The following is a 27,699-nucleotide window of genomic DNA, read 5'->3' on the forward strand; positions in this document are numbered from 1 at the left end:
GCGGGACTCATTTCATTGGAAAGTTTGTCTTTCTAATCGTTGGTCGCTAAGTTTTCCTTACCTTTTGTCTGCATCTTTATATCTATTACTCCTCCGTCATTAGAGGCCAGGTAATTGGACCAAATAAAATGTCTTGTAAATACGACGAAATTGTTTGATCACACAGATGAACCAATCCTGTGAGTTTGTATTTATTTAGACTACAGATTGATGAGGTATATCAATTCCTTACCGACACCTCTATTGCTATTGGTCCTTCACTCAATGGATTACTAATAGGCGGTAGTCCTGCTATAATAAGTGATAGTAAAACACATCATATCCTCGCTACATCGTATACTGTGTTGTCTATTTGTATTGATTATTCATTCAACGGTTGCTTTTATTATTGAAATTGAAATACATGTTTGATTCATTACTGTTAAATTTCGGATCTAATTGTTTTTTTTTTCGTTTGCTTTAATGAATTGCCCATATCCAAGATACGAATAGAAAAGTTTCTCTCATTGAGTTGTCATCATTTATTTATTAAACCATTTGTGAACCATCAATTATCCATCAAGATTGAATATTACAAGTAATATGTTATGTGATATATGTACTGTAAATTATTAGTAGTATAGTATTTCTTTCTTATAGAGATAAAACAAATGTCTCGCCAACGATCGAGTGCGCGTATTCAGGGGGGACTTTCTTTAGGATCGAATAAGAAGCTGCAAGTTATAAAAAAATACTTCATTGTTTTTTTTCTTTGTCGTCAAGTACCTAATAACCGTTTCTAAAATTAACAGTGTAGGTAAGTAGATAGTAGGAAAAATAATATTTCCTTTCGTTTAGGTACAGTTTCTTCACTGTCGAACGTCGAGAACTTAAAAAATAAAAACTGCAATACTTACTATAACGTAGCGTAATTTAGTTCCTTCATGGGTTACGTTTGGTTTTTCGTGTGATTGAAATGTCAAATATCGCGCACTCACCACATTTTCGTTCAGGCTGATTTACAGGAAATACAACTTCTTCTCCAGAAGATTGCTCGGTGCTTGATGCAGAAACTGGGCCACCAGGAAGGACAATTTATGTGCGTACTGACACACCGCCGGAACCCGAGTTGTGCCAGACCAGTTATAGTATAAATGACACTGTTTGTACGAAAGCATTTGTAAATGATCAATCTTCAAACCGGATGTGTCATAGATAACGTTGTACGCGGTCGGTGAAACGGTACCTTGCCGTACCGATTGCGAAACCAAGTAAAAATCAGTCCTATGGGGGAAAAACGTCGAAACATCAGAAACTTAGTTTCTATTTATGACATTAAATTAAATTACCTTTCAGGAAGGGTTACGATGTCGTCAACTACGGTTCCGGGTTTAGGATTTTGTCGGTGATCGAAGAATCGCGTATTGATACGCTTATTCACAATAAAGAAGGTAAGTAAAACATCCTGATCAACTCCTGCGGATTTGTAGATCTGGTTAAGTTTATCGACTATGGACTTTACTTCGTGTTCGTAAATATAGTGCAACTGTCCTTCGCCGACACCGTCTCGATAGAAAATTATACGTTTGGGAAGCTCTCCGAATTCCTTACGGTACTCATTTAACGCTTTCACGGTGTTGATCGGAAGGTAGTTGGAGATTTCTTCTCCATGCGTGTGCTGACTTACGGTGGAAAAGAATTTGGGTGTACCCTTGTTGTCATGATCTAACGTGGCAACCATCGCTCCGAAAGATTTTGTTTTATCCTTGGCATCGTGACACACATCGAACCCAATTGTCATTAAACCGTTTAATGGAATTTTCACTTTCCAAGGTACTCCACCAAGTTTGCAATTCATTTGAATAACGACTTTAGTTGCGACGGACATTAGTGTTCTTACATTGCCTCCTTTTGGTGTGATTGTTTTCTGAACCATAACCTGTGTAGGAATGGCCCGATCGACGCAACACTTTTTCTTGATGGCGGTATACCGGTCGGCTTTGTTATTGGACACCACGCACATAATCATCTGAGGGTCTTTGTTCAGAATATTGTCCAGTGTACGTACGTACGTACCGGGGTTATCATCTGGAATAGGAACCAGTTCGCAGTTGCTGATTTCAAAGCGCATTCCTCGAGCAGCCTGTATCATGCAACCAAGAAAATCGTTTGCTTCGCGCGTAGCTCGATTTGGAACGACCAGATACCAGCGGAACAGACGAACGGTAGCAAACATGGGATTGTTACGGAAATGGGCCGTCCAATCAGCCTGCTCACCCGCTTGTACACCACTGCGAAAAATAAAAGATCATAAAAATATATCAAAACGAGGAACATACGAACATCATACGAAGTGACATACTTTGCAGTAGTTGAGAAGAAAATCATTTCCTGTGGAAGCAATCGACCGGGAAGTTCGACTAAACGCCTATCCAGCTCCATCTGCCAGGTTTTAAAAACCTCACAGCTTTCTGGGGACGTCTGCAGTCGACGATTGAATGTCTCTAATCGTTCGATACGTCGGTCCGGATTCAAACGAGTGTGGTCAGCCATAGCACGCATCATTCTGATAAAACGAAACGATTTAAATATACAATACGAAATTTATGAAACTCTTCAACATTACCTGAAATCAGATCTCATTTGATCAGTTAATCCAGTCATCTGACAAAGTTCAGGAACCAAAGCCATAAGCTCATTTCCTCCGGCACGTAGGTCACGTTTTTTGGCGCGGGATAGCAGCATAGGCTGATGTGGATCACGAATACGGATGTTGTACTTGGTTTTGTAGTACTCCAAAAACGAAGTTTTGCCATTCTTAGTGTCGAATGTGCTCTCCGGAGTCGTCTCAAATGTTACGTCATTAATTGTGTACGTTTTGTTGTTATAACCGGTGAGTACGACAACACCCAGAACGGCTCGTTTGAACGAATCCTTATAGTTGCGATCGTGCTTCTGACAGTCGCGTAGAATATCGTAACAGGTTTGCATTCTCATAGTTTTATGTGCAATTTCACAACACACCAAAATGTCGGCTTCGTGTTGGCGAATACTGGTAATGTACCCAGGCCACAATTCGATCTGATACTCGCGGATGGCGATTTTTGCTGCGGCATCAAACAAATTTCGTCCCACAAGCTGTAAGTTCAAACCAGCCATAGCCCGTCGAAGAATCAAGTTCAATACCTGAATACCGGTTTCATTAGTCATGTCAACGGTTCCCGTGTGTACAATTCGTAGCTGATAGATGTCTCCAGTTCGCTCGTGGCGTGATTGCAGGGTCAATTGATCGCTTCTCAGTTTGTTTACCATAAACAATTGAGTACCATCGAACAGAAAACCACCAAAGATTTTTTTATGCTCATTGACTAACCCCTGCATTAGACGAGAACTAGCACATTGGGGAGAGAAATCAATGCGATATTGATACAAAGTCCATTCAATGTGCTTAAGCAGTTTGAAATAGTTGCTGTGTAACTGCAAGGCGGATCCAGTGCTTCCATGTTTCGAGGGGGCATCCAGAGCACGGGTTCGAAGAGTGTCGCCAATGTTTCGTCGACCACGCATCGCTCCTCGGCTTGTGGTGGTTCCTCCACTGTTGCTAGTTCCAGTTCCATTTCCATTTCCGTCGCCTGGCCGGCCTTCGCGCATTGCTTCACTACGTCCTTCTCGCATCGCTTCGCCACGCCCTTCTCGCATCGCTTCACCACGTCCTGCTCGCATCGTTTCACCACGTCCTGCCCGCATTGTTTCACTGCGACCTGCACTCGAGTCTCGATGAACCATCGCACGACCCTCGCCAGCTCCTGGTTGACCCCATGCGGGACGAGGCTAGTTGGAAAATATTCATTAGCATTCAATTCTCACATTAGACTTAGAATAAATCGACATTATTTTCATGAAGGCACATAATTGGGAAGCAAATTTATGGCAACTGATAAAGCAGTTTCGGGGGTTCATAGGGTACCGTTGGTTTAAGTGCCTTTATGAAATTATGTCTATGGAATACTTACTCCTTGTCCCGATATACCAATACCACTTCCGCGAACTGGAGCCTGACCTCTTCCCTCACGTCCTTCATGGGAAATATTCACAGCCGCGTAGCCGCGCGCTCTGGCGCGTGCTTGTGTTTGACGATCTGCCATACCTTTTCTGGAATAGTAAACACTACATAAAGCATCTAGATTCAGCAAAATTAAACGGTTGTTTCCAATTATTTTTCGTATTTTTATTGGCCGGATAAAAAGAACAGGTGGGATAAACTACTTGTTTGAAGTTTGCAGAATAACGATACAAACAAAAACAATACATAATTTGAACCGTGTTCTCACTAATCACCCCACCAAAACCGGCGAATTTCTCATCATTCGCGGGCTCACTTATTTTTCTCATGACAGTGAGATTATCGAAAAGAAAAAAAGGTGAAGAAAACCAGCAATGGAGGAGCAAAAATCCAACGCCGGTACAGAGCTACAGAAATGCGACTTTCTTCAAACGAAAATTTCCCGTGAGTGGATAGACTTCCTACATCCAGAACAGCTTGAAATTCAGAATACATACCTGGACTAACTTTTTCAGGTTCTTTTTCGATTAGTTAGTACGATTTTGCCGGAAAATAGCACTTTGCAATAATTTTCACACCGGACAAAAATGTGCTTGCGTCGTGCACACGCAGTCCGGTACGCGGAATACGTGAAGCTTGTTCGAACAGATAAACGGTAATGAACTGAGACGATGCAATGCGAGAATATTGAGTTAAGATCAGAGATGCCAGAATAAATATGAAAAGCATATCAAGGGGCTTTCACATAAACGAACTAGTATTTGAAGAAGAAATTTATTACGTATGAATAGAAAAAAATCTTCGACAACCTTTTGGGAATTCTAATAGGATTCTACGATATTTAAAAATCATAACACAATTGATTTTAATTCAGAAATTCATGTTTTATAATGTTACTCGGTTAACTTTCTTCAAACACCAACATGCATGATTATCTGGCTTCACTGAAAATTACGTCGTATATCACAAACACAACACCAAAAGATATTAGCGAGCAGCTTTCTCTCTTTCTCTCTCACTTGTGGACGAATAGTAAATGCGAAAAAAGGAAAGATGTAAACAAATGTGGAAATCCATAAAAACGCGCCAGTGTATAAAGCGGCACTTACACGAGAATTGTCGGTTGATTTTTCAAATGGCCGTATGAGCAAATGACAAATTCTCTTTGTTTACCTTCTCTCTCGATTATTGTGACGTGATTTTGAAGGTTTTCCTGTATTTTGAAATTCTGTTATACAAAGAGTGAAAACGTGGTAACTGTTTGGTATGTAATAGAAGAGAGGGCAAACAAAGAGAAACTGTCACTTTCTCTTACGGCCTTTTGAAAAAACAACCGAGAATTGTTAACGTCATTTTTAATAATTACACTAAAAATAATTTGCAAGTGAGTGTGAAAACTGTTTAAATTTAGTGGAAATCATGCTACGTTTATTAAATGCACGATCATTTGTGCTGTACTCATACCCACTAGAAAAAGAAGCGTTTAACACATGTAGTTCGATTCAATAGCAAAACACATCACATCAAAAGGAAAAACACATCAAAGTTAAGTGAAAAATAATCTAATCTCGCATCTTAGTGAATTTGCATATGAAATCTTGAAACAAATCGCTTTGGTTATGTATTGATTTGAAAAAGCATATTAAATTGAAGTGGTGTTTACATATGAATCGATCGTGCAAATTTTTATCTGTGTAAGCGTTTGAATGACAAGATTTCTCGGGTAATTTTTCAAAAGGGCGTATAAGCAAGTGACAGTTTTCCTTTAATCGCTCTCTCTTTCGATTATTGTGATGTGATTAAAGAGATTTTCTTTGATATCACTATTCTGTTTGAAAGTCGAAAGTTTCGGGTATCATTTCATGCAAAGAGTTGAGAGATAAACGTGGAAACCGCTTGGTAATTAATAGAAGAGAAAGTAAACAAAGAGAAACTGTCACTTGCTTGTACGCCCTTTTGAAAAATTAACCGAGATTTTTCTTCGAGGGGCACCCGGTAAAAAATAAGCTTAGACTTTACTGCATAAACAGTTGATTCACAATAAGATCTACGGGAATAAAACAATTCAGTGTACTATGACTAATTTTTTTTTCAGCTATACATTGTATTTTTTTTTAATAATTTACAACAAAGTCTTTTTTTTGGTATCCCCAAAAATATGCAAACTGAACGCTTCGATAGTCATACGTCAAAAAAGCCTAAATGCAAATGAGAGCCTCTCTTTACTTTCTTTTTTGATTATTGCTGTAATTTTTTGAAAGTTTCTACTATAAATCGTAAGCTTGTGGTTTTAACTTCGACGTTTAGCGAGGAGTAAGGTTTCAAATATGAAACCAATACGGTAAATCGCGAAAGGAAAAGTATTCAAAGAGATACCGACGACAACGACCTGCCACTCGCTAATCAAAACTGTATCATAAATCTAACTTCCCCCCAGTAACTGGTAATGTCAAAATAAGAATGTTCAAAAAATATTCGAAACTGGCAACCCAGATTGACTAACTGATGATATTTAAATAATAGTTACCATAACTATGGTTACTGCTCGTCAATTTGACCTTTAGGAACATAAATAAAACAGAATTGCTGATATAATCCTAATTTAATGGACGATCATGAAAACGAAACTTTAATTCTGACGCCGATGTTTTGGAAACATCCATAGATATTCTCATTTATACAGATAATTTTTTTTTGAAGAGGTAAAAAGTAATTTCATGTTGAATTTCAGGAACTGAACAACTCAATAATACCATCGTGATTCATTTTATCGCAGCAGTGCTTTAAGTATTTTTTGGAACACATCTGGGTGCATCTTTCGGGTGCATCATTTGTTTTAATTCTGTGTGTGCGCGTGAGTTGGAGGCCTTTCTTTAATAAAATAATACAGTTTTAATATTTTTAAATCTGAACGCGAAATGTTCACGCCATATCATTGCCACCGCATCATGAAATCAAAATGGTGACCTATATTTGATCTGGCGAGCTAGAAGACTAGAAGGAATGTACCAGCAGTTTCATTGTTTCGTTAGAAGCTAGAATTTTCGATAATTAGTAAATAATATTGATTGATATCGTGTAGTGTACCAAGTTTCTAATAATTACTCATAGCTTGGATGTATTAAAACTTCTCAAACTTTTTTTTACATTAAATCCTGTCTTTGGTTTTAATTTATATCAAATTTATGAACCACAAATTTTAAATGTCACTGTTTATTTATTTCGATGCAGTAACATGGCGACTAGAGAGCCTATAACCAGAGTGACGACATCTCATCCGTAATGTTGGCAACAATTCAACACATTCCATTAGCTTTACATTGAATTGACAGGTCGTTTGCTCGTTTGGAACTGGTAGCTGTCATTCCAAACGAACAGCTGTCGCCACTCTGATTATAGCGGCCCCCTGTTACGACGCCATCTTGATGAGATCAAAATCGGAACTTCAAAATCAGCTGATTGCAACGTAAACAAACAAACAGTAATACGAAAATGAGTGAATTTTGGGTCGACTCTCTCACAATAACTTGTCGGTTTACCTAAAATACATCAGACAGTGTTTTGGGACATCAAGTGGAGATAATTGTCACAATTTGAGAGTCGCGATGAGTATCAAAACATCGCAGTGTTTGGGGCTCGAAACGCGAGGGGCTCAATGTAATCGGTGTACTTTCAAATGGTTGGTGCTCACATACCGGTGTCAGATGGGTGGATTATAGTCACTCTAATGGCGACTATTTCGTTTGGTATAGCAACCAAGACAGTGCTGCTCGAAGAGTATATTTTTTATCATTTCAAGGGGTCGTTCAACATTTGGTAACTTGTGGTGAATCGCTTACAGACAATCTTAATGCCGATTTTCCTTCGGAGTGACTGGTCATGTCGTCGCTTGGGCCCTTTTGTTGTGTGACTATCGACTTTATTGTATTCCGAAAATAACATGCAGGAAAATTTGAGGCTTCTGTATTGTTAAGATTGTAATTTTTATTTTATTGTAAAAAGATTGTTTACAATTCATTAAATGGTTAGTAACAATATATTGAAATGTAATCGTATGGTTAATGTAAATTTTTGAATGGAACTGTAACGACGAATCGTATTGTTTATCTGCAGTATTTTATATTCGGGTTTTGAATCCAGCAGAATTTTATTATAAACATGCATTCAGTGTTACATTCAATTAACGTCAATACAAGCCTGTTGTGTTGGTACAACGTATTCACAATGCGCCTCGGCGAACGATCACGACAGCAAAAGTTGGGGTAGAATGAAACGATAATCATAAATAATAATAATAATAATATACGAATTACACATTCTCGAATACACAGACCGCAAAATCGAGAAATTTTTTTTCTAAATGTCTTAGAAATGCATAAAACATTCAAATCTGTAATCTCAAAAAAAAAAATATTGAAAAAATCGAATTTTTATGCCAAATTTTTTTAATTGAAGATATTCTAAGTGTCAGAGTTGACATAGAAAAATGTCGGGATTATACCAGATCTCGACGTTTCATGCATTTTTTAGAGAAAACAAGAAAACCGCGTAACTTCGGAAATCCGCGTTAAACAAGTCGCGTAAAGAAAACCTCAATGTACTAATCATAAATCCCTCAATATAGTATTCGAATTTGGAAAGTTATTGTTATTACCGATGATATGTCTGGATTTACGGTCATGTGATCCAGTTTGCGTTTTTCACTGAATGAATGTCGCATCATCTGAGCCTCGAGTAACATGGTAGATCTTGAGGTCATCTGTCATCAGCGGTTCTTCCAGAGAAAAATGAACATCGTTAAAGTACAGCAAGAGCATCCAAGGGCCGAGATGGCTTCCCTACGGGATTCCAGAGTTCTTCAGACAAAAAAAATCATTAAATTCAACCATAAGATGACGATTTTTTGAGATATTTTATCCATTGAAGGACGTTTGTACCAAAACGATGTAGATGAAATCCGTCTGATAACTGCTAGACATGGCGTTGGTCACATAAGATGTAAAGGATAAGAGATTGGATGTAAAATATAAGAGATCAATATACTGCTTGGTTGAAAATTTGAGTTAGTATTACTTTCGTGAGCTGCTTAGAGATAGTGCTTATAAAAGTAATGCCAAGTAACGTAGTACATAATTTCAATGGCATGGTAGCGCTTCACGGTTTTTTTGCCCATTTGTTTTATATGCGCATAACGATTTCGCAGTACTACATTTGCATTTACTTAGTATTAGAAATTATCATTAGGACTACAATGTGTCTGTTGATTTTACAATTTTAAACAATATTTGGAGTATTGTTTCAGAGATACTCCTTTGATTGTTTTCAAGTGTATCAGTTTGCCACGGCGAATGCAGAGAAATTGATGCGTTTGAAGAACGACATCAATGAGAAACGCTTCCAAATGAAGATAAAAAAAGTGCGCTTTCACTGAGAAAATGCGCTGTGTTACAATTTATTCGCTTCCATGTCGAAATTGCATGAAATAGGCTTCGAATTGCTCCCGCACACAGCATGTTCACCAGATAGGGTCCCCAACGAATACTACCTCAGTTTTTGCAATGACTGATCGTAAACCTTAATGGATTATGCCTTAATAAATATATCTTTGAAAAAAAAAATATATTCGAGAAGCCAAATGAATGAAAAACTTAACAGAAAAGATGATTTTTTGGAAAAAGATACGCTCAGAGACAGGATTCGAACCTGCGTTCTTACGCATTCCGTTATGGCGACTTTACGTCAAACCAACTAAAATTAATAAATCGAATACTGCCTGTTTTCAGACCTTGAAAAGGCTCCAAAGTAGGAGTCATCGTCGAAAAAAGCACTTATTTCGATGCAAAATAAAAATCGTTCCACTGTTACAGAAGCGCTAAACCAATTGTGTTGCTCTCGAAGGAAACTGCTGATAAATAAAATCTAGGTTTGTCAAAAAATGTTTTACTAAGCAAATCCCGAGACTTATTGATCCACGTTTTATAACACCTGTCTATGTGCCAAAACCATGTTGAGTTTCGAGATGCTCTCCCGCGGTAGTTGTCTTCATTCATTCAATCTGCTATCTTGTATACCAGAAACATGAAAGTGGACTTCCGAAGCGTTGAAAATATTTCCGTGGTGACAGTCGAAAAATAAAACAGAGGAAATTGATGACACCAAAGCAGCATTTCTTTGTAATGTATACCATTATCGTCATTTTCTGGAGAAGTCTTGATTGATTCAATGCAATTCAATTTTTTGCGATTCGTGGAACTTCAAGTGATAATAAACTTTCGCAATGTTAAAACCGGGTTTGAATAAAATGTGTGCAAAGTAAATTCGTTCAAGAAAATGGAGACAAACTTCTCGAAGATTAGATGCGGTATATATTGTTATAAGTCGTTATTGAAACTAATCCTGACTTCTTCCCCCGGTGAATGACCGATAGGTTAAAACCGGGCTAAAATAAACAACTAACTAACTAACTAATCCTGACTTCTTTGATTGAACGTTGACATGTTTCCAACAGTAATTTTCTTGATTTGATAATTTCGTGCAAATGTTGTTGTTGACCCCCCGCGCTTAGAGTTTTTCTTAAATACGTATCATTTTACAACTTTTCAGTCGTTTATGCATCATACATTTAATTTGAAACTGATTTTTCTGGTTCATTGTTTCGATTTGTCTGTTAACTCTAGCCAAATGCTGTGGTCATATCTTGACTTCAAGCGGAACATGACCTAATTACAATTCGTGGTACGCAAATTAAAAAGGTATGAAAAATATAGAAATCTGTTACTGAAAAATTATGATTGATGTACTGTATGTTAAAATTTTATTTCATGATATATCTCATCCTATCCCTTTGCACACAATTGTATGAAGGTAGCCTAACATATTGTTGAAAACGCCTCAGCGAATATACATTGAGCCAGACTAGTCAATAGAACGATGACCTCGGAACATGATTTGATCTGTATACGGAATCAGTTATCGATATTCAATTGAGCTAATACCTACCTGCTGTTTTGATCTTTTATAGAATGCAGATTTTGGTGCAGGACAACTGAAATTTCTTGATACTGTTTAATACTCGACAAAACAATGCAAAATAAATAAAACAAAAACAATTGTTTTCAATTTTTCAAAACGTTTGTTTTCATTCCTTACATCGCTCGTTACAAGAAAAAATATTTACCCCTATTCTTCCTCCTGCACTACGGTCGTCTTTTCCGAAACATAGAGACCATCCAAGAATTTACGGATATCCTTGTTTCGTACTGTAGTCGACTGCTGTATGAGCGCGGCAGATAAGGAAACGGCCTCGATGTCGTTACCCTCGAGAATCAGCTCATCTTTCTGTTTGGCAGAATTTACTACAGTTACTCCGGGCTGCATCTTTACTCGACGGATGTGTTTTTCGCCCAAAAAGTTGCGAATTTCCACTAACGAGTTATTTTCACTAATGACGCAGTTGATGGGGAAATGAGCGTGTACAGCGCGCATCTTGTATTGGAAACCCTTGGTCACTCCTAGAAAACAGCATAGAATATAAAGTTAACTTTGGTATGTTTTACACGGGACTAAATCATACCTTTAATCATGTTTTCGATGTGCGAGCAAACAGTGCGGACAGCGGCGATTTCCTTCTTGGATCCGAACCATTTCTCCACCATTAGCTTTTTCTTGGACACCTTGTAGACATCCATTGCCAAATGTCGGAAGCTTTTGCTTAGCTTCCCGCGCGGTCCGTATACTGTAACGACACGGGCATGGACTTTGGCAGATACTCCCTTCGGGATGGTGACCGTCTGGTTAGAGTTGATCGTTCTCATTGTGATTCAACCTGAAACAAATATAACTTGTATAACTTGGCTTGTACTACACATGATTCGTTTCTTTAAGTTCGAAGTGCGCTGGTAACTTTGAAAAATGTTTGAACATTTATCAGCAGAAGCAAATGTCAAATCGAAAATGTAGCTGGATGCTGATTTTTTACGATAACACAGAGGTTTTCGCAACAGTTTTTATACACTGGATCCAAATCGCACTGCAAACTATTTAATATATAGGAATTACAAAAGCCGCTTGCAAATATTACTACTTTTAATTGTAAATAAATTATTTCAAACATAAAATTCACGACTTACACGTTCAAGAAACAAACCGGAAAAGAATCCGTCAAAAATGAGTGAAGCGAAATGTCACAATAAACCAAAATCGACGCGACGCCGCAGTTTCCGTTCGGCATTGTCCCGCTCAAAAATGCCCGCCTCGTAGCTACCAAGCTAGTTCAGCAAGGCTTTTGTCGTTTTTCATAGATTCCACTCGTTCAGTGCCAATATTTTGCGCTGATGTTTGTTATTTCAAATTTACAAAGAAAACTCGTCATTACTGCACCTTACACGTTCATTGAAATGACATTATTATTTATTTATTTTCAAGTAATGACACATTTAATGAGTTGAAAGTTTGTTTTTATTTCGAGACAATTGAACTTAAAAGTATAAACTTTTGGAATGACAGGGATAATACCACAGACTAACAGACAGGACACTTAAATTAGATTCTTCAATCATTTTAACGGTCATTTCGAACATTCCCTTATTTGGGACAGTACTCACATGTGTCATGATGGCGCCACGTTACCCCATCAAAAACATCCTGTCTGTCATCTAGACTGTGTTCATTTTTTTCATTTACCAACAGAGTTGCCATTCATACAGAATTACCTGTAATGTATTGATTTGTATACGTCCATGCGAATTTCATGCAGGATACAGATTTAATCTTGGATTTAATACATCTTGCCTATATTCATAACTATATACATAATTGTGCCTACTTCTCATCCTCCAACGCAATACAAAATCAAACCCGTTTTGTTACAATATTTACTTGCTTCTGGTCTGCCGCCACTTAATTTCGGGTGAAAACTACCAACACAATAAAAATAGTCTAGATGAACAACGTTGAGTCAAATAAATGGTTACCTTCCAACATCGCGAAAAAGTTAAATGTATTATCAACGTAATCCAATAATTTATTGTAACGATTCATTTTCAAATATTTTGATGAAATCAGGCATCCCTGCAAGCAGCTGATCGGTGTTGACAAACGAGGGGAAACCAACTAGTAAAAAAACTTTTACATAACACAAGGGGTGTACAGATAGTAAATAGTTCGCGCAGTACAATATAGGTGGAACTAGTGCATCACGAAAAATTATTTTTATAAGAATTTACTCATACTGTCATGTCTGTTAGTCTGTGATAATACTTTTGAACAACCAAGAAACACTGAATCGATACAGTGTATTTTTAAGAAGCAAGACTCTTTGCAAGCGTATGAGTAATGCCAACAATGTGTCCGTAAATACTGCTTAAAATTGCAATTCAGGAAAAGCGAAAATCTTAGTCTAAAACTCTTCCGTTTTCTTTAAAGCTGCTCCAGAAAAATCATTTCAGTTTCAGCTCACTTCCACTGACACATTTGATTAGCAACAAACACATTCCTATATGGATTTCCTCTTGCAGAAATTATTGCAATATAGAGATTTACGTACCTTCTATAAGTAAACTCGCGAAAAAAGAAACCTTTAATTTAACACGCGAAAGCCAATGGATATGGAATGTTGTCGTAAATCTATTCATTTTTCCGGAAAACTTCTTTTGTAACAGAAAATATTTACTTTTGTTCAAGGAAGGGAATAATCGTATCTATTTTCACTCGGCTAGCACTCATAGACACGTTTCTACCTGATGCGAGTCACTCGATTTTATTCGTTCATAAGTGTGCTTCTGCCGAACACCTGATTGCCTCAAGTAACACCCGATCGGCAAAGCGCAATAGTTAATTCTCTCGCATTTATTCTCTCTTTCATTCGTTATGGAGCGCTGCCATTTGAATTCTGCTTAGTACATGTTCGGAACCAATCCGAACCAATGATGAGTTAACTCGCTCGGCAATCCGAATATTTGCAAGTATTTTGAATCGTGATTCAAGACGATCCATTCTTTTAACGCTCTGGAGTATAATGAAGGCAGGCGCAAAATAATCGTATCCGTGAGGTGATTTCACGAGCCGACGGGAAGTTTAAGTGCATTTTTGATTCATGCTGCAAATATGTGAAAAAAGTTGTTATTTTCTAAATTAAAGCGACATTATTTGCAGTTTTCACGATGTTGTTTCTAGTGGCCCGCTCACCTAGAAAATTTATGATACCGTATTTTCAGGTGATTGTAGTATCTCGATTTGCTATATTTCAGTAGAGGCTTGACAGTTGCCGAAAGGAACTAACATTTTCAACTGAAAACCTATTTTCTATGCACATTATATTTTCAACTTTTGTAACAGCATATTACAAGAGAGCAAAAGAAATGAATGAACAATGTTTGCCTCAATCGATAAATAATTATAAGAAATCATGAATGTAAAATTGGAAAATCAGTCTTACAATTCTTTCGGAGATATTCCCTTTGCGCGTTTTCTCGAAACCGTTAGGGAACACACGATAACAATAAAACTACTGGACCAAACTGGGTATTTTGCTTTTCCCTATAGAGAGGTAAAAGAATTGCTGCAAAATCCGACTTTCAAACGGATCCTCCGAGTCCCATTTTTCAGAAATGGTTGAACCGATTTCCGCAAGCATCCCGTTTGAAAGCTACTAACAGATATTGAGTGGGGGGGTAATATAAATATAACACATATCGAAAAAAATAGAAATAATTCTTTATAATAACGCATGCGCTATCCAAAATAATAAACATTTCAACTGTTGTTGTTTACAAATCAGCGGAAACATTCTATTAACAATATTATTCCTTGTATCTAAAACCCTGAATCGTGATTTTTTAATAGTCTAAAATTATTAATATAACCGCTTGGTGTATGTTAGTCCCATCAGCACCCAATAAATTAAAATTCGATGAACATAGAGTAGTTCCCAATTTTCGTCTAATATGTCAATTATGGTGTTGTTTAAGTGAAACTAAATTTGTCCTCTGGGGTATCAGAGGAGGAATCACGTACGGTGATCAAGCGGTGATCACCAGAAATTTAGAAATCACAGAAGGTGATCGTGTATCACCAGTCTGGTGATTGGGTAATGGGGCAATAATTTTTTTATAATATGACTAAGGAAATAAAGTTTTCCAACCAAACTTTTTCCTATTCAAACTAATTTATTTCAGTGTCTTTTTATCGAAAACTTCGAAAACTAAACTGAATAGAATGTCGTAATCATTCAAGAATTCAATGAAACTCAAAAAAGTATCAGTACTTGACAAGAATTGATGATCCATAAACTCGAACGTGATAATAAAATCATAATCATTCAAAAACATTCTCACTATTATCAGTCATGCAGAGATTCTCACTGAAAATGCTGAAATTCAATATGGTGGGTGATGTATTGAAAATCAATTTAAATCTGATCTTAATATGCCACTCTGTGATTAAAAACAATTATAATGACAATTATAACTTCAATCATGAAGCATGTTTCATGCAGAGTAAATTGCAGGTACATTTTTTATTCAGGTTTAAAAAAATATGTCACTATTGCTTGCTTTTCATACACCGAAGTAACAGGAGCGGAGAACTTGGCTAGAGCGAACACAAACAAGCGCTCAAACCAGCTCGGTGGAAGAGTGCTGTAGCAAGTGTTATCGTAGCCAACAGGCTTCCCAGTAGAGGGCTGGTTCAAGTGCTGCGCACAAATATTTGCACTCTTGTTACTTCTATACACAAAATTCATGCTAAATAGCGTTTAATAAGGGTAATAAAGTTACTTAGACCATGAGATTTAATCAACCCTAGAATTAAAACAAAGTCCTTTGTCTCTATAATCAATATTCAGATTGTATTGTTTTTTCGCTGTATCCTATTGCGCATATTGCTATTGCGTACTGAACTTCCGACATCTGAATATCATCATCAGCTAGTGCAAATCGCTGCATGGCTGATAATAGTGAGAATGATCATTCATAATCATGTGTGTATTTAAATAATATTACTGTAGTGATATTGAAAGGAAAGAAATTTTCCCCATACTTAGCGGAGGTGGACTAGGTGATAATTGTGCAGCACTGATCAGCACCCAATATCAATCTCAGGAAAACAAAAACATTTCGTTAACATTATAATGCAAACACTGGTGGTATGAAGATTTTTCGAAGGAAGGTTTTCCCAGTGTTACTTGTTTGATCTTCCTGAAATGTGTCAGAATATGCATTGATTGATATGATTAACAGAAATGCATAAACTGTTGCTTGAGAAGATTGAGCAAGCAACAAAGGGAACAACTGCTTTGGAATATTATGCCTATTGAGAGGTTTTACATGAAGATACAGTTATGATTATGTCCAGATTTCCAAAACAAACTTATATGAAATGCACCATCACACCACTAGGTGGACCGAATCAGCATGCCTTGCAATAACACGGATTATGTGAAACCTTATGCATAAGCGCACTGGCCGTTTCAACAGATTGCTGGAATCATTCGAACTGTTCAATTACAATGATGAAGCTCTACTTTACTTGAAAATCATTCCGAAGTGAAGTCGATGATCGGCGGACAAATTTGTTAGAGTTGGAACTAATTGATTTCCTCATTCGTCAACTAACAATCTCATCTTGTTTGTCTTAAAAGACCTAATTAACTCTGACTAGAATAGCACATCAAACTTGTAACATGTTAAAATAACTGGCAATGTAACGATCATCATAATGCACATTGCCCTTCAAGCAAAAACTTATATTCAGCCGACCGAACTCATCATGCAATCTTGCCATAGCCAGTTTTTTTATCCACCCTTCCCTACAACAGATCGTTTCGATCTAACTCCTGCTGAATATATCCAGTCACACTTGTCAATCGTTCGGATTTTCGATTGCACACGAACAGTTGGTTCATTTTTACGAACGAACATAATCGCTTCCGATGATGTTCGCTGGCACTCTTTAACTCATGCATTGGCAATTGGGTTCGTGTTTCAAAATTTTGCGATTTTCAATTCTCTTATTCTCCGCCATCGCACGCAGTATGATACCGAACGAGTTTGAGTGACTCTGTTATGTATTATTGAGTACGCAATGGAACGATGATGCATAGTGAAAGATGATCGTGTGTATTCAGGGTGATGATTGATTTTTTCCGTCCTTGCTTTTGTTAATTCTGTTTAGTGTAATCAAAGACATCATATTTACAAGATATCCAGCTCTCACATTTCCCGAACAAATCATTGGCAACATCCTTTTTTGCGAGCATGTCGCCCTCAGGCGAGTCCGCATCGAATCACGTACATAGAAGTAGGGGAGAGAAATGTCAAATTCGTACTCGCTAAAATAGCAGCACTGCGCACCCATACAATTGTCATGACATGTTGAATGAGACGCCGTGCGATGGCGTTGCTGAACTGAAGATTGAGATCGCTCCAAGCTGACAGGGTCTGGTGTAATCCAATACAAATGCATTGAAGCAGTGTTGCTAACTTTTTTATTAGGGAATTAAAATCTACGTTTATAAAATGTAAGCAATTTTTCATAAAACGTTGGTGAAAAATGGATCAAAACTAATAATTCATCCAAGATGTCAGGCTTAACATTCATTTCAGAATAAATAATTATGAAAAAAAGGTTGTTAGAAACTCAATCGTGCAATCCACTTTGATAAACTCTGTGCACTGCATATATGAACACATAGATCTATTGAACAATACAATCAGCGTGGTCACCACGAGATAGTGTTATGGTGATTGTTTTGACATATTCCATGTATTTAGAAAATTTTTTGACGAATTTTTCAATTTACTTGAGTTTGAAAGAATGCAGATGGCAAAACCTTACAAATATGGGTAAGAAAAACGATTATTCACGTGTTGTCATCAATCATATGATTTCAAATTGTCCTATACTCTTGACAATCTCGGATGAAATTTGAAATTTTCAGTTCACATACACATTTGATTTAGACATGAGTAAATAGACTAGTCATAAAACTTTTGATCATAATTTATCCATTAATCTCAAAATCCAATGTTAGTATTCGATTCATAAGAAAAAAAAAACAAAAACCCTGCATTTTGTTCGAATCTTCAAGCAAAATCTGAAAATTATCACCATCGCTTAGTTCAAAGCTCGCCACTCGGACAGCGCAGCGATCGCAAAAGTGTTGGTTGTATTCTTCAATGGCATACGTACCATAACTTTTTATACTCAATGCAGAACCACCTTCAAAGTAAAAGTTTTCCAGCTCTCAAATTGATTGTTTTTACTCTCTGCAAAAAAAGAACCAACGAAAGTTTTCAAATTTACCAACGATCTTCTTGAATTAACAAAAGTTATTTTTGTGCATATGAATTTGGATCGTCATTACCATACCATATGCAGCATGAATCTGGCCGCCCGTAACAAACAATTAAAGCTTGGTTCGTCCACAGCGGCAGCCGGTAAAAAAATCTTTAGCTGCCCTTACACGAGACAATATTATTGTCAATACAAGGAGTATCGACAATACTTTTGATCGTGTAGTGGAAACTTCATTGCATTGACGAAAATATTGTCAAAAAATCAAAACTGCTCATCAATCCTACAATACTTTCTCTCCAGAGAGGAAACAGTTGAATATGTACAATGACCTTTTCTCTCAATGTTTCAATATTCAGTTGCAATATTTAAAGCTCCAAACACTTGATTTTATCGAAATACGCGGACTCAAGTTACCAAGCCAATTGGATTGACGGTATTGACTATACTTTGGATTGACAATAATATTGTCACGTGTAAGGGTCGCTTTTAAATGCAAGAACCGGATAAAAACATTTGTTTTGGATGGATTCGCTAAGTTTTTGCATTTCAGAATACTTAAACGAGGTTTTCAAACAAAGTTATACTTATCCGATTTTTGTCATTCATAAAAGTTAAATCTCCAATCGTTGTAATTAGAATATTTCTGAAACAGACAAGAGAACTTTTTGTCTTAAAATTTACACATGTTTGTAGTAAAATTTCGTTCTAGCCTGTATATTTGTTATCTGTGCTCAGTCCATCTGGGCAGGGGCGGCAAGTTCCATGAAATATTGGGGGGCACAAAAAATTATTACTGCAGATCATTAAATTATGCAATATATAAAACATTTTTATAAAGACAACGGCCCGCTTGTGAGGAATTTTGACAACCGTCAGAAGGCTGGCTGCATTCCGGCTGCTGTCAGAATTGTCCAGGCGAAATTGCGTCATTATTTCGCCGTACGTGTCTTGTTTATTTCCCTCCTCTTTCTTTTTTCTTTTGTCGTGAATACGACTTACTTTACTATGGGGTGCCTTTTCAAAATTAGCCATATGGAAGAATGGGCAGAACTTAATCGTGAATATCTCGACTTGTATTAAAGGCAGCAACATAATTCTTTCACCATTTCATCAAAAATATGATCAGGAATTTAGGATAATATTTTGAACAGTGTGAGATAACCACAAACAACTCAAATATTAAGTTTTCTCAAACTTTGAAAACAACGCGGAAAACTTTTTATTTTTGCTTGGCTTTTTCGCGCAAGGACGACGATTTTGAGGTAGTCAGGCACATATCTTCAACTGACTGCGTATAAAAGAGGAAACGTGGTCGAAATTCGGTCATTTCTTCTTGTGCGTTGGATGCAAGCAGACGTCGTGGGACCAGCAGCTTCGGAGAGCAGACCTTTTGCGTGGTGCCAAACCTCAAACGCTCAGGTCGTGCTCTCATTTGGACTTCAGCCGTCAGGTGGAGCAGTCGGCAATGAAAGCAGACCTTTTGCGTGGTATAAAGCCTCAAACGCTTAGGTCGTGCTTTCATTTGGACTTCAATCGTCGGGAGCAGCGGTCATCGATAATGAGAGCAGGCCTTTTGCGTGGTGCCAAACCTCAAACGCTCAGGTCATGCTCTCATTTGGACTTCAGTCGTCAGGTGGAGCAGTCGTCAATGAAAGCAGACCTTTTGCGTGGTATAAAACCTCAAACGCTTAGGTCGTGCTTTCATTTGGACTTCAATCGTCGGGAGCAGCGGTCATCGATAATGAGAGCAGGCCTTTTGCGTGGTGCCAAACCTCAAACGCTCAGGTCGTGCTCTCATTTGGACTTCAGCCGTCAGGTGGAGCAGTCGGCAATGAAAGCAGACCTTTTGCGTGGTATAAAACCTCAAACGCTTAGGTCGTGCTTTCATTTGGACTTCAATCGTCGGGAGCAGCGGTCATCGATAATGAGAGCAGGCCTTTTGCGTGGTGCCAAACCTCAAACGCTCAGGTCATGCTCTCATTCGGACTTCAGTCGTCAGGTGGAGCAGTCGTCAATGAAAGCAGACCTTTTGCGTGGTATAAAACCTCAAACGCTTAGGTCGTGCTTTCATTTGGACTTCAATCGTCGGGAGCAGCGGTCATCGATAATGAGAGCAGGCCTTTTGCGTGGTGCCAAACCTCAAACGCTCAGGTTCGTGCTCTCATTTGGACTTCAGTCGTCAGGTGGAGCAGTCGGCAATGAAAGCAGATCTTTTGCGTGGTATAAAGCCTCAAACGCTTAGGTCGTGCTTTCATTTGGACTTCAATTGTCGAGAGAAACAGTCATCGATAATGAGAGCAGACCTTTTGCGTGGTGCCAAACCTCAAACGCTCAGGTCGTGCTCCCATTTGGACTTCATCCGTCAGGTGGAGCAGTCGGCAATGAAAGCAGACCTTTTGCGTGGTATAAAACCTCAAACGCTTAGGTCGTGCTTTCATTTGGACTTCAATCGTCGGGAGCAGCGGTCATCGATAATGAGAGCAGGCCTTTTGCGTGGTGCCAAACCTCAAACGCTCAGGTCGTGCTCTCATTTGGACTTCAGCCGTCAGGTGGAGCAGTCGGCAATGAAAGCAGACCTTTTGCGGTATAAAGCCTCAAACGCTTAGGTCGTGCTTTCATTTGGACTTCAATCGTCGGGAGCAGCGGTCATCGATAATGAGAGCAGGCCTTTTGCGTGGTGCCAAACCTCAAACGCTCAGGTCATGCTCTCATTCGGACTTCAGTCGTCAGGTGGAGCAGTCGGCAATGAAAGCAGACCTTTTGCGTGGTATAAAGCCTCAAACGCTTAGGTCGTGCTTTCATTTGGACTTCAATCGTTGGGAGCAGCGGTCATCGATAATGAGAGCAGACCTTTTGCGAGGTGCCAAACCTCAAACGCTTAGGTCAAGCACTCATTAGGACTTCAGCCGTCAGGTGGAGCAGTCGGCAATGAAAGCAGACCTTTTCTGAATTTAATTCTTGAACTCAGATCCAGTTCCTAATTTCAGAATTCTTCAAATCGGTTCTTTTTAGAACCATAATAATACTCCCAAAGAATTATGCGAAATTTTACTTTTCTGTACTCTATACAACCCATTTTTAAATTGGTTGCAGTTTGTAGAACTTCCTTCTGATTTGCTATATAAAATGCATAGCACCGACTCAGAAGCCATTCATTTCGAATTTGGCTGTCGTTGTCAACGTATCGATTATGGCGCGATCGAGGCATCTCCAGGCGAAATACAAAGCTTGCTACCGCAAGCGGAAGAAGCAGGAGGCTTCAACAGAACTCGCAGAAGGAGAGCCGAGTCGGCTGTTGAGACGCGTTGAGCAGACAGTAGCAGAGCCGAGTGATGGAGGTGGTTCGTTGAGTTCGCAACCGAGTGGAGTACAAGATGAGCACTCGAATGGAATCCGATCAGGTATGTTATTATCACTTATTCTGAATAGTGACGTATTGATTTTCCGATCGGATCCAAGCTACCCTGGATTTCGACAGCGTTTTTAGAAATATCAATAATATTCGTTCGAAGTTCTAGTGATAATATTACGGATAGCAGAATAACGGTTCTTGATATTTTCCAATAATCTTACATCCTGTTGATTAACCTTAATGCGCGCTGAATAATCGATATTTCATATGATTGATTTTATTACTTCAAAACTTTTAATGTCATTTAGTAATTTGTTCATTACGATTAGTATGATTATTATTATTATTATAATTATTATTATTATTATTTATTATTATTATTATTATTATATTATTATTATTATTATTATTATTATTATTATTATTATTTATTATTATTATTATTATTATATTATTATTATTATTATTATTATTATTATTATTTTATTATCAAAATTATAATTGCACAACGGAAGTACACATTTCAAAACGGACCATTGCAATTGTCTCTTAATGAAATCTTCGTACTTGAAAGTTTTCATTGAAATTACTTCAGAAATTTGTTGTACCCAGCCTATATTAGTATATTAAAAATGAATTGTTTTACGCTTAGAATATATAGTTTTGCATTCCATTACCAGCTGCCGAGAATGAAATGTATGAATGGTTTTTTATTTCTTCATAGATATGATGTGTGTTTATGAAAGGGCTGATCGCGAGTTCAAAAAGCGGTTTACTGATAATGAGTTTGGTGTAGTGTGTAGCGTTTGCGATCGATTATGGTTTCAAAATGATTTGAAAACGATTAACAGAGAAGAGGAAAATTTGCTTATTACATTAGCTTCTTTTGAATCCACAAATAACTTTAGAGCATGTCAAACATGCCGAAGCAGTTTGAGACGTGGGGTTGTACCTAAGCTAGCAAAAACGAATGGTTTTGTATATCCCAATCGTCCGCTAGGTCTACCTCCACTTGATCCCATAAGTGAGAGACTCATCTCACCAAGAATACCTTTTATGCAGATTCGCCGTTTGCGTCATGCTGCAGGTAGTCATTCAATTATGGGACAAATTATTAATGTACCAGTAGATGTTTCTGAGATGGTTCGCGTGCTTCCTAGAAACATTGATGATGATTATTCATTCAATGTTAGCATTAAGAAGCATTCGATTCACAAATCATCCTATTTGAATGGATTCGTTAAAAAAGCTACTGTGAAAAAGTGGCTTATGTACCTTGTTGATACTCCATTATACCGTCGTTATAATATAGTCATCAATCAAGATCAACTAAACCAGTTTGACCACTCATCGTCAACATTACTTGATCCTGACAACGAGCCGGAATGTATTGATTCTGAGAGTGATTTTGAGCTTTTAATTGGACAACAACAAACGCTCCTTTGGAATGAAGACCAGTGTTTGGAAATTGCGCCCGCTCAGAATAGAATTCCTCTGTCAATAATATATGACGAATTTGCGGAAGAACTCTCATTTCCAGATATTTATTTCGGGCATCCACGCACTTATAGAACTGATGTTCATGTTACACCATTTATGATGGCTACAAGTGAGCTCAGGCGCCAGGATAGGCGAGGTGCCAAACCGAAACACCTGTTGTATATGGCAGCAAAAATAATGCGACTTCGTGTTTCAGAAGGTTTGCACAGCACTTTTAAGTGTATGGGAACTGCGAATATAACTCGCGAAATGTTAAAGAACCGAGAGTTCTTGGAGACTTGCATTGAGCGTAATTTATCGTTTCTCAAATCTATCCCAAATTCAGTTCAATATTGGCAACAACGTAAGCATGATGTTTTCGCTATGATTAGACAACTTGGAAGACCAACAATATTCATGACTTTGAGTGCCAATGAAACTCGATGGCCCGAATTGTTAAAAATTTTACATAGACTTTCTGATGAACATATCGCTAATTTAGCAAACCCAGTAGATCAACTGACTGCTTTGCAGCGAGCTACACTCGTTAGTGAGGATCCAGTCACTTGTTGCATTTATTTCAATAAACTCGTGGATACCTTGCTCAACATATTATCTTCGTCAAGATTTAGTCCCTTTGGTGAATATTATGTGGTCGATTATTTCAAAAGAATAGAGTTTCAGCATCGTGGCAGTCCACATGCACACATTTTGCTGTGGTTAAACAATGATCCTAAAGAAACAATTTCAGAGGACATGCCCGCTACAATTGAACTTATTAATAGACTTTGTTCCATCAATTCTAACAGTAATCAGGTACATAAGCATACATTTACCTGTTACAAACGGAACGAAAAGCGATGTCGGTTTAATATCCCATATTGGCCCATGGATCAAACAAGAATTATTTTGCCAATGCCATCGAATGACTCCCGTCGTAATCGGTTGATGAAAAAAGGTGAAGAAATGCGCGAAAATTTGAATATAAAAATTTATGCGACATTAGATGAATACCTTTGCGATTGTAATTGTTCATACGATGACTACTTGGATGTAATTCGTGCCTCCACACCAAGACCTATAATTCTTTTGAAACGTTCCATGGAAGAACTTTGGACCAACCCGTATAATAAATGGGTTGCAAACAAATTACTGTCAAACATGGATCTTCAATTTATTCTAGATGAATATTCATGTGCTGCGTATGTTGTTGAATATGTTAATAAAACGAACAGAGGTATTAGTAACTTACATCTCGAATTAGTTAAGTTACAAGAAGAATACCCTGATCAAGATTATGCTTCATTACTGAAAAAAGTTAGTATTAAAATGCTAAATTCAGTAGAAATGTGTGCCCAAGAAGCTGCTTGGTACTTACTACGTCAACCAATGTCAGAAGCCAGCCGGAAAGTACAATTTATACCCACCATGTGGCCACATGAACGTATAAAGTCTAGAAAGCATACTAAACAAATGGACGAGGAAGGAATTGATGATGATTCTACCGATGTTTGGACGCTGAACATAGTACAAAAATATGAAAAGCGTGCAGATCTCGATGACATTTGTTTAGCTGACTTCGTAGCGTGTTACACGAAGGATAACAGTAACACGAATTCGTATAAGAAGCGAAATGCACCTCGCATAGTGCGATGGTTGAAATATAAAATGTCTGAATTAAACGATTACAAGCGTGAAATGGTTCTTCTGTTTCTACCATTTCGAAATGAAGCTTGTGATATTCTTGATCGTAACAAGTTCATAGATTTGTATGATCAAAATAAAACTATCATATTCGACAAGTTAAAAGAATATGATTGTGATATTAAGTTGGAACAGATCGTCGAAGAATATCTTCGTGTTGCAGAAGAAAATGAAAGTGATGATCAACAAAAATCCAACGATAAACACAATGAGTACGTACGGGCCATAACTATGGAGCCCAACGATGATGATATAGAACAGTTGCCTACTGGTGCTCTGTCAGCTGTCATCAAAAAACGTACCAATGTCATGAGCAAACAGGATTATTGTGCTATGGTCAGGGCCACAAATGTAGATCAAAGAAAATTGATTTTACATTTGATTGATATTTTGCATGCGTTCGACGGTATGAACACGCCTTTGCAGATATTCTTCACTGGCCCCGCAGGATGTGGTAAAACGTTTACTCTGAAAATATTGATGGAGACTTATAATCGTTTTAGTCAAGCACACAATTTACTTAAAAACGCATATGTCGCCTGTGCATCAACAGGGAAAGCAGCGGTAGCTATTGGAGGCACTACAGTTCATTCTGCTTTTCGAATTTCAATGGCACGTAGAAGTAGTTCAAAACTTGGGTTCGAAGCACTTCAACTGTATCGCAATGCTTTTGCAGGCGTTAAAGCGATTATTATCGACGAAGTAAGCATGATTGGCGCAGATATGCTTAATATTATTCACACTCGGTTGCAAGACATCACTGGGAACTATGATGATCCTTTTGGCGGAATTCATATAATATTCTGTGGTGATCTTCGCCAACTGCCACCTGTGAACGCACGGCCAGTTTTCAAGCCATGTAAAAACTCTATTCTTGGACCTGTACTCTGGCAATCACTTAATTTCTTCCCATTAGTTCAAGTTATGCGACAAGCTGACATTGAATTTTCTTCCATACTTACTAAAATAGGTAATGGTATGCCACTTACTGATTCTGAAAATGAGCGTATTGAAAGCCGCTTTCGAACAGCTGAGTGGTGTAAACAAAATGTTCCGAATGCTATACGTCTCTTCCATCGCAATATGGATGTTGAAAGATATAATACGGAAGCATTGCGTGAACGAGAGGGCTATGATTTTATTGTCAACGATGTTTTCACAGGTTATCGAAATGCGGAACAACTAGCTAGTGCTAGATTAAAGATGCATAAGATGAGCGTAGTGGAAACAGGCGGTCTACCTTATCTATTACGGTTGACGCTTGGAATGCCCTATATGATCTCAACTAACATTGATGTCGAAGATGGGCTAGTTAACGGGGCCATAGGAGAGCTTAAATTTATCGAACATGATGATGATAATCCCGAAGAGCGCATTATTCGATTATGGCTAAAATTTGAGAGTAATATTATCGGTGCCAGCTTAAAGGTCAAATCTAGACCTTTAGTGTATTCTAACCCAGGTCAACTGCAATTTGATTGGGTACCTATATTAAAACGATCAGCCAATATTAAGCTTGGTAGCATCAACTGTAAAAGAATTCAATTTCCGATAGTTAGTGCATGTGCACTCACGGTCCATAAATCGCAGGGAGGTACATTTTCTGAAATTGTACTTGACTACGATAAATCTTTGGAACAACAACTAGTATATGTTGGATTGTCACGGGTGACAACAATGGATGGGCTTTACTTAACTAACCAAAAGAACTTCTTCAAATTTTGGCACTCAAAGGGTAGTGATTCGCCCAGAATGACGGAACTGAGAACAGAGTTAAACCGACTATCCAGTCATAAACTATTCACAATCAGTGACGCACTGTTGGATTTTATCGCTATGACAAATCAAGGTTTAAGCTTAATCAGTTTCAATGTTCAAAGCTTAAATGCTCATGCTTCAGATATTTTCACTGACAATATACTAACCAAAGTTGATATTTTAGCATTTAGTGAAACTTGGTTGGACAATTGTTCTGCAGTGAGTATAACAGGCTATAATTGCATCGCCGAATATAAACGTTCTAATTGTAGAGCTGGTGGTGTTGCAATTTACCTAAAGGACACTGCGTCTTTGATTGCTACTGTTCATAAACTCGAACAACTTAGTGAGCAATATGATGAAAATTTGTTGTTGGCTGACAATTTCGGCGACATATGTGCAATCGATATTATGCTAAATGGTATAAAAACACTGTTAGCTGTTCTATATATTTCGCCAGATACAACTTACAAAGAGAAGCAATTTTTCATCACGCGTAATTTATTTTTATATTCTCGTAAAATTACACCGATGATCGTTGTGGGGGATTTCAATATAGATGCCTCAAAACAAGATAATATTAAATTCATTGATTTCATGAGCAAGTATATGAAGCTGGATATGGAATCTGATCCTTCACAAGCTACTACGATTGGAGGCACATGTATCGATCTTGTTTTTGCTAGGAACATCAATGTAGAAAGCCGTAGATATATTTCATACTTTTCATATCACAGGCCTATTGTATCATTGATCAATCCAGCAACTTGAAGTTTCCTTTACTGAAAGATTGTAATCGATTGTGAACGCTATACCTACACAAACCATATCAGTATCGCACCCACGGACAACAGCCTGGTCAGCCTGGAAACAGATGAAGGAAGTCAGCGGTATCCATCGAAAGTCAACGGTATCCATCGGAATTCGAACTCAACTCGTCACTCTCCATCACGAACGCTTTCATAAAAGGTTCTTTTCAGAGCCACCATTATTTTATTATAAAGAACTATACTGCTTATTTCATAATATTTAATTGCGTTTCAGAATGATTAATGTAACTAATCTGTAA

General features: G+C 37.7%; 2 protein-coding genes across 3 annotated transcripts; both read right to left on the reverse strand.

Moving 5' to 3' along the window:
- Window positions 1-506: 506 nt before the first annotated feature.
- Window positions 507-4,685, reverse strand: LOC131432030 (protein aubergine). Of its 2 annotated transcripts, XR_009229772.1 has the most exons (7): window positions 4,540-4,685; window positions 3,993-4,131; window positions 2,606-3,810; window positions 2,342-2,545; window positions 1,329-2,270; window positions 897-1,263; window positions 507-713 (listed from the first exon to the last, which is right to left on the reverse strand). XR_009229772.1 is itself a non-coding variant. In XM_058598073.1 (6 exons), the coding sequence occupies exons 2-6, from the start codon at window positions 4,122-4,124 to the stop codon at window positions 999-1,001; spliced, it is 2,748 nt and encodes a 915-aa protein (XP_058454056.1). In that variant the 5' UTR covers window positions 4,125-4,131; window positions 4,540-4,685; the 3' UTR covers window positions 721-998. The 2 variants fall into 2 exon arrangements, 1 of the variants encoding a protein (XP_058454056.1); XM_058598073.1 differs by lacking the exon at window positions 507-713 and having other exon boundaries at window positions 721-1,263.
- A 6,466-nt stretch (window positions 4,686-11,151) lies between these two features.
- On the reverse strand, window positions 11,152-12,223 carry LOC131432032 (large ribosomal subunit protein uL6). Its single transcript, XM_058598075.1, has 3 exons — window positions 12,172-12,223; window positions 11,616-11,867; window positions 11,152-11,553 (listed from the first exon to the last, which is right to left on the reverse strand). The coding sequence occupies exons 2-3, from the start codon at window positions 11,854-11,856 to the stop codon at window positions 11,222-11,224; spliced, it is 573 nt and encodes a 190-aa protein (XP_058454058.1). The 5' UTR covers window positions 11,857-11,867; window positions 12,172-12,223; the 3' UTR covers window positions 11,152-11,221.
- Between the last annotated feature and the right edge of the window lie 15,476 nt (window positions 12,224-27,699).

This window comes from Malaya genurostris, chromosome 2 (genome assembly GCF_030247185.1).
Source record: "Malaya genurostris strain Urasoe2022 chromosome 2, Malgen_1.1, whole genome shotgun sequence".
NCBI classification, from domain to species: Eukaryota; Metazoa; Arthropoda; class Insecta; order Diptera; family Culicidae; genus Malaya; species Malaya genurostris.

Bases quoted from the DNA above. Each gene is read 5' to 3' on its own strand.
- LOC131432030 (XM_058598073.1), bottom strand. From the start codon at position 4,124: ATGGCAGATCGTCAAACACAAGCACGCGCCAGAGCGCGCGGCTACGCG. The intron at 3,811-3,992 runs GTAAGTATTCCA...TTTTCCAACTAG, and splicing joins TTGGTATATCGGGACAAGGA to CCTCGTCCCGCATGGGGTCA. The intron at 1,264-1,328 runs GTAATTTAATTT...TTTCCCCCATAG, and splicing joins ATCGTAACCCTTCCTGAAAG to GACTGATTTTTACTTGGTTT.
- LOC131432032 (XM_058598075.1), bottom strand. From the start codon at position 11,856: ATGAGAACGATCAACTCTAACCAGACGGTCACCATCCCGAAGGGAGTA. The intron at 11,554-11,615 runs GTATGATTTAGT...GCTGTTTTCTAG, and splicing joins CATCGAAAACATGATTAAAG to GAGTGACCAAGGGTTTCCAA.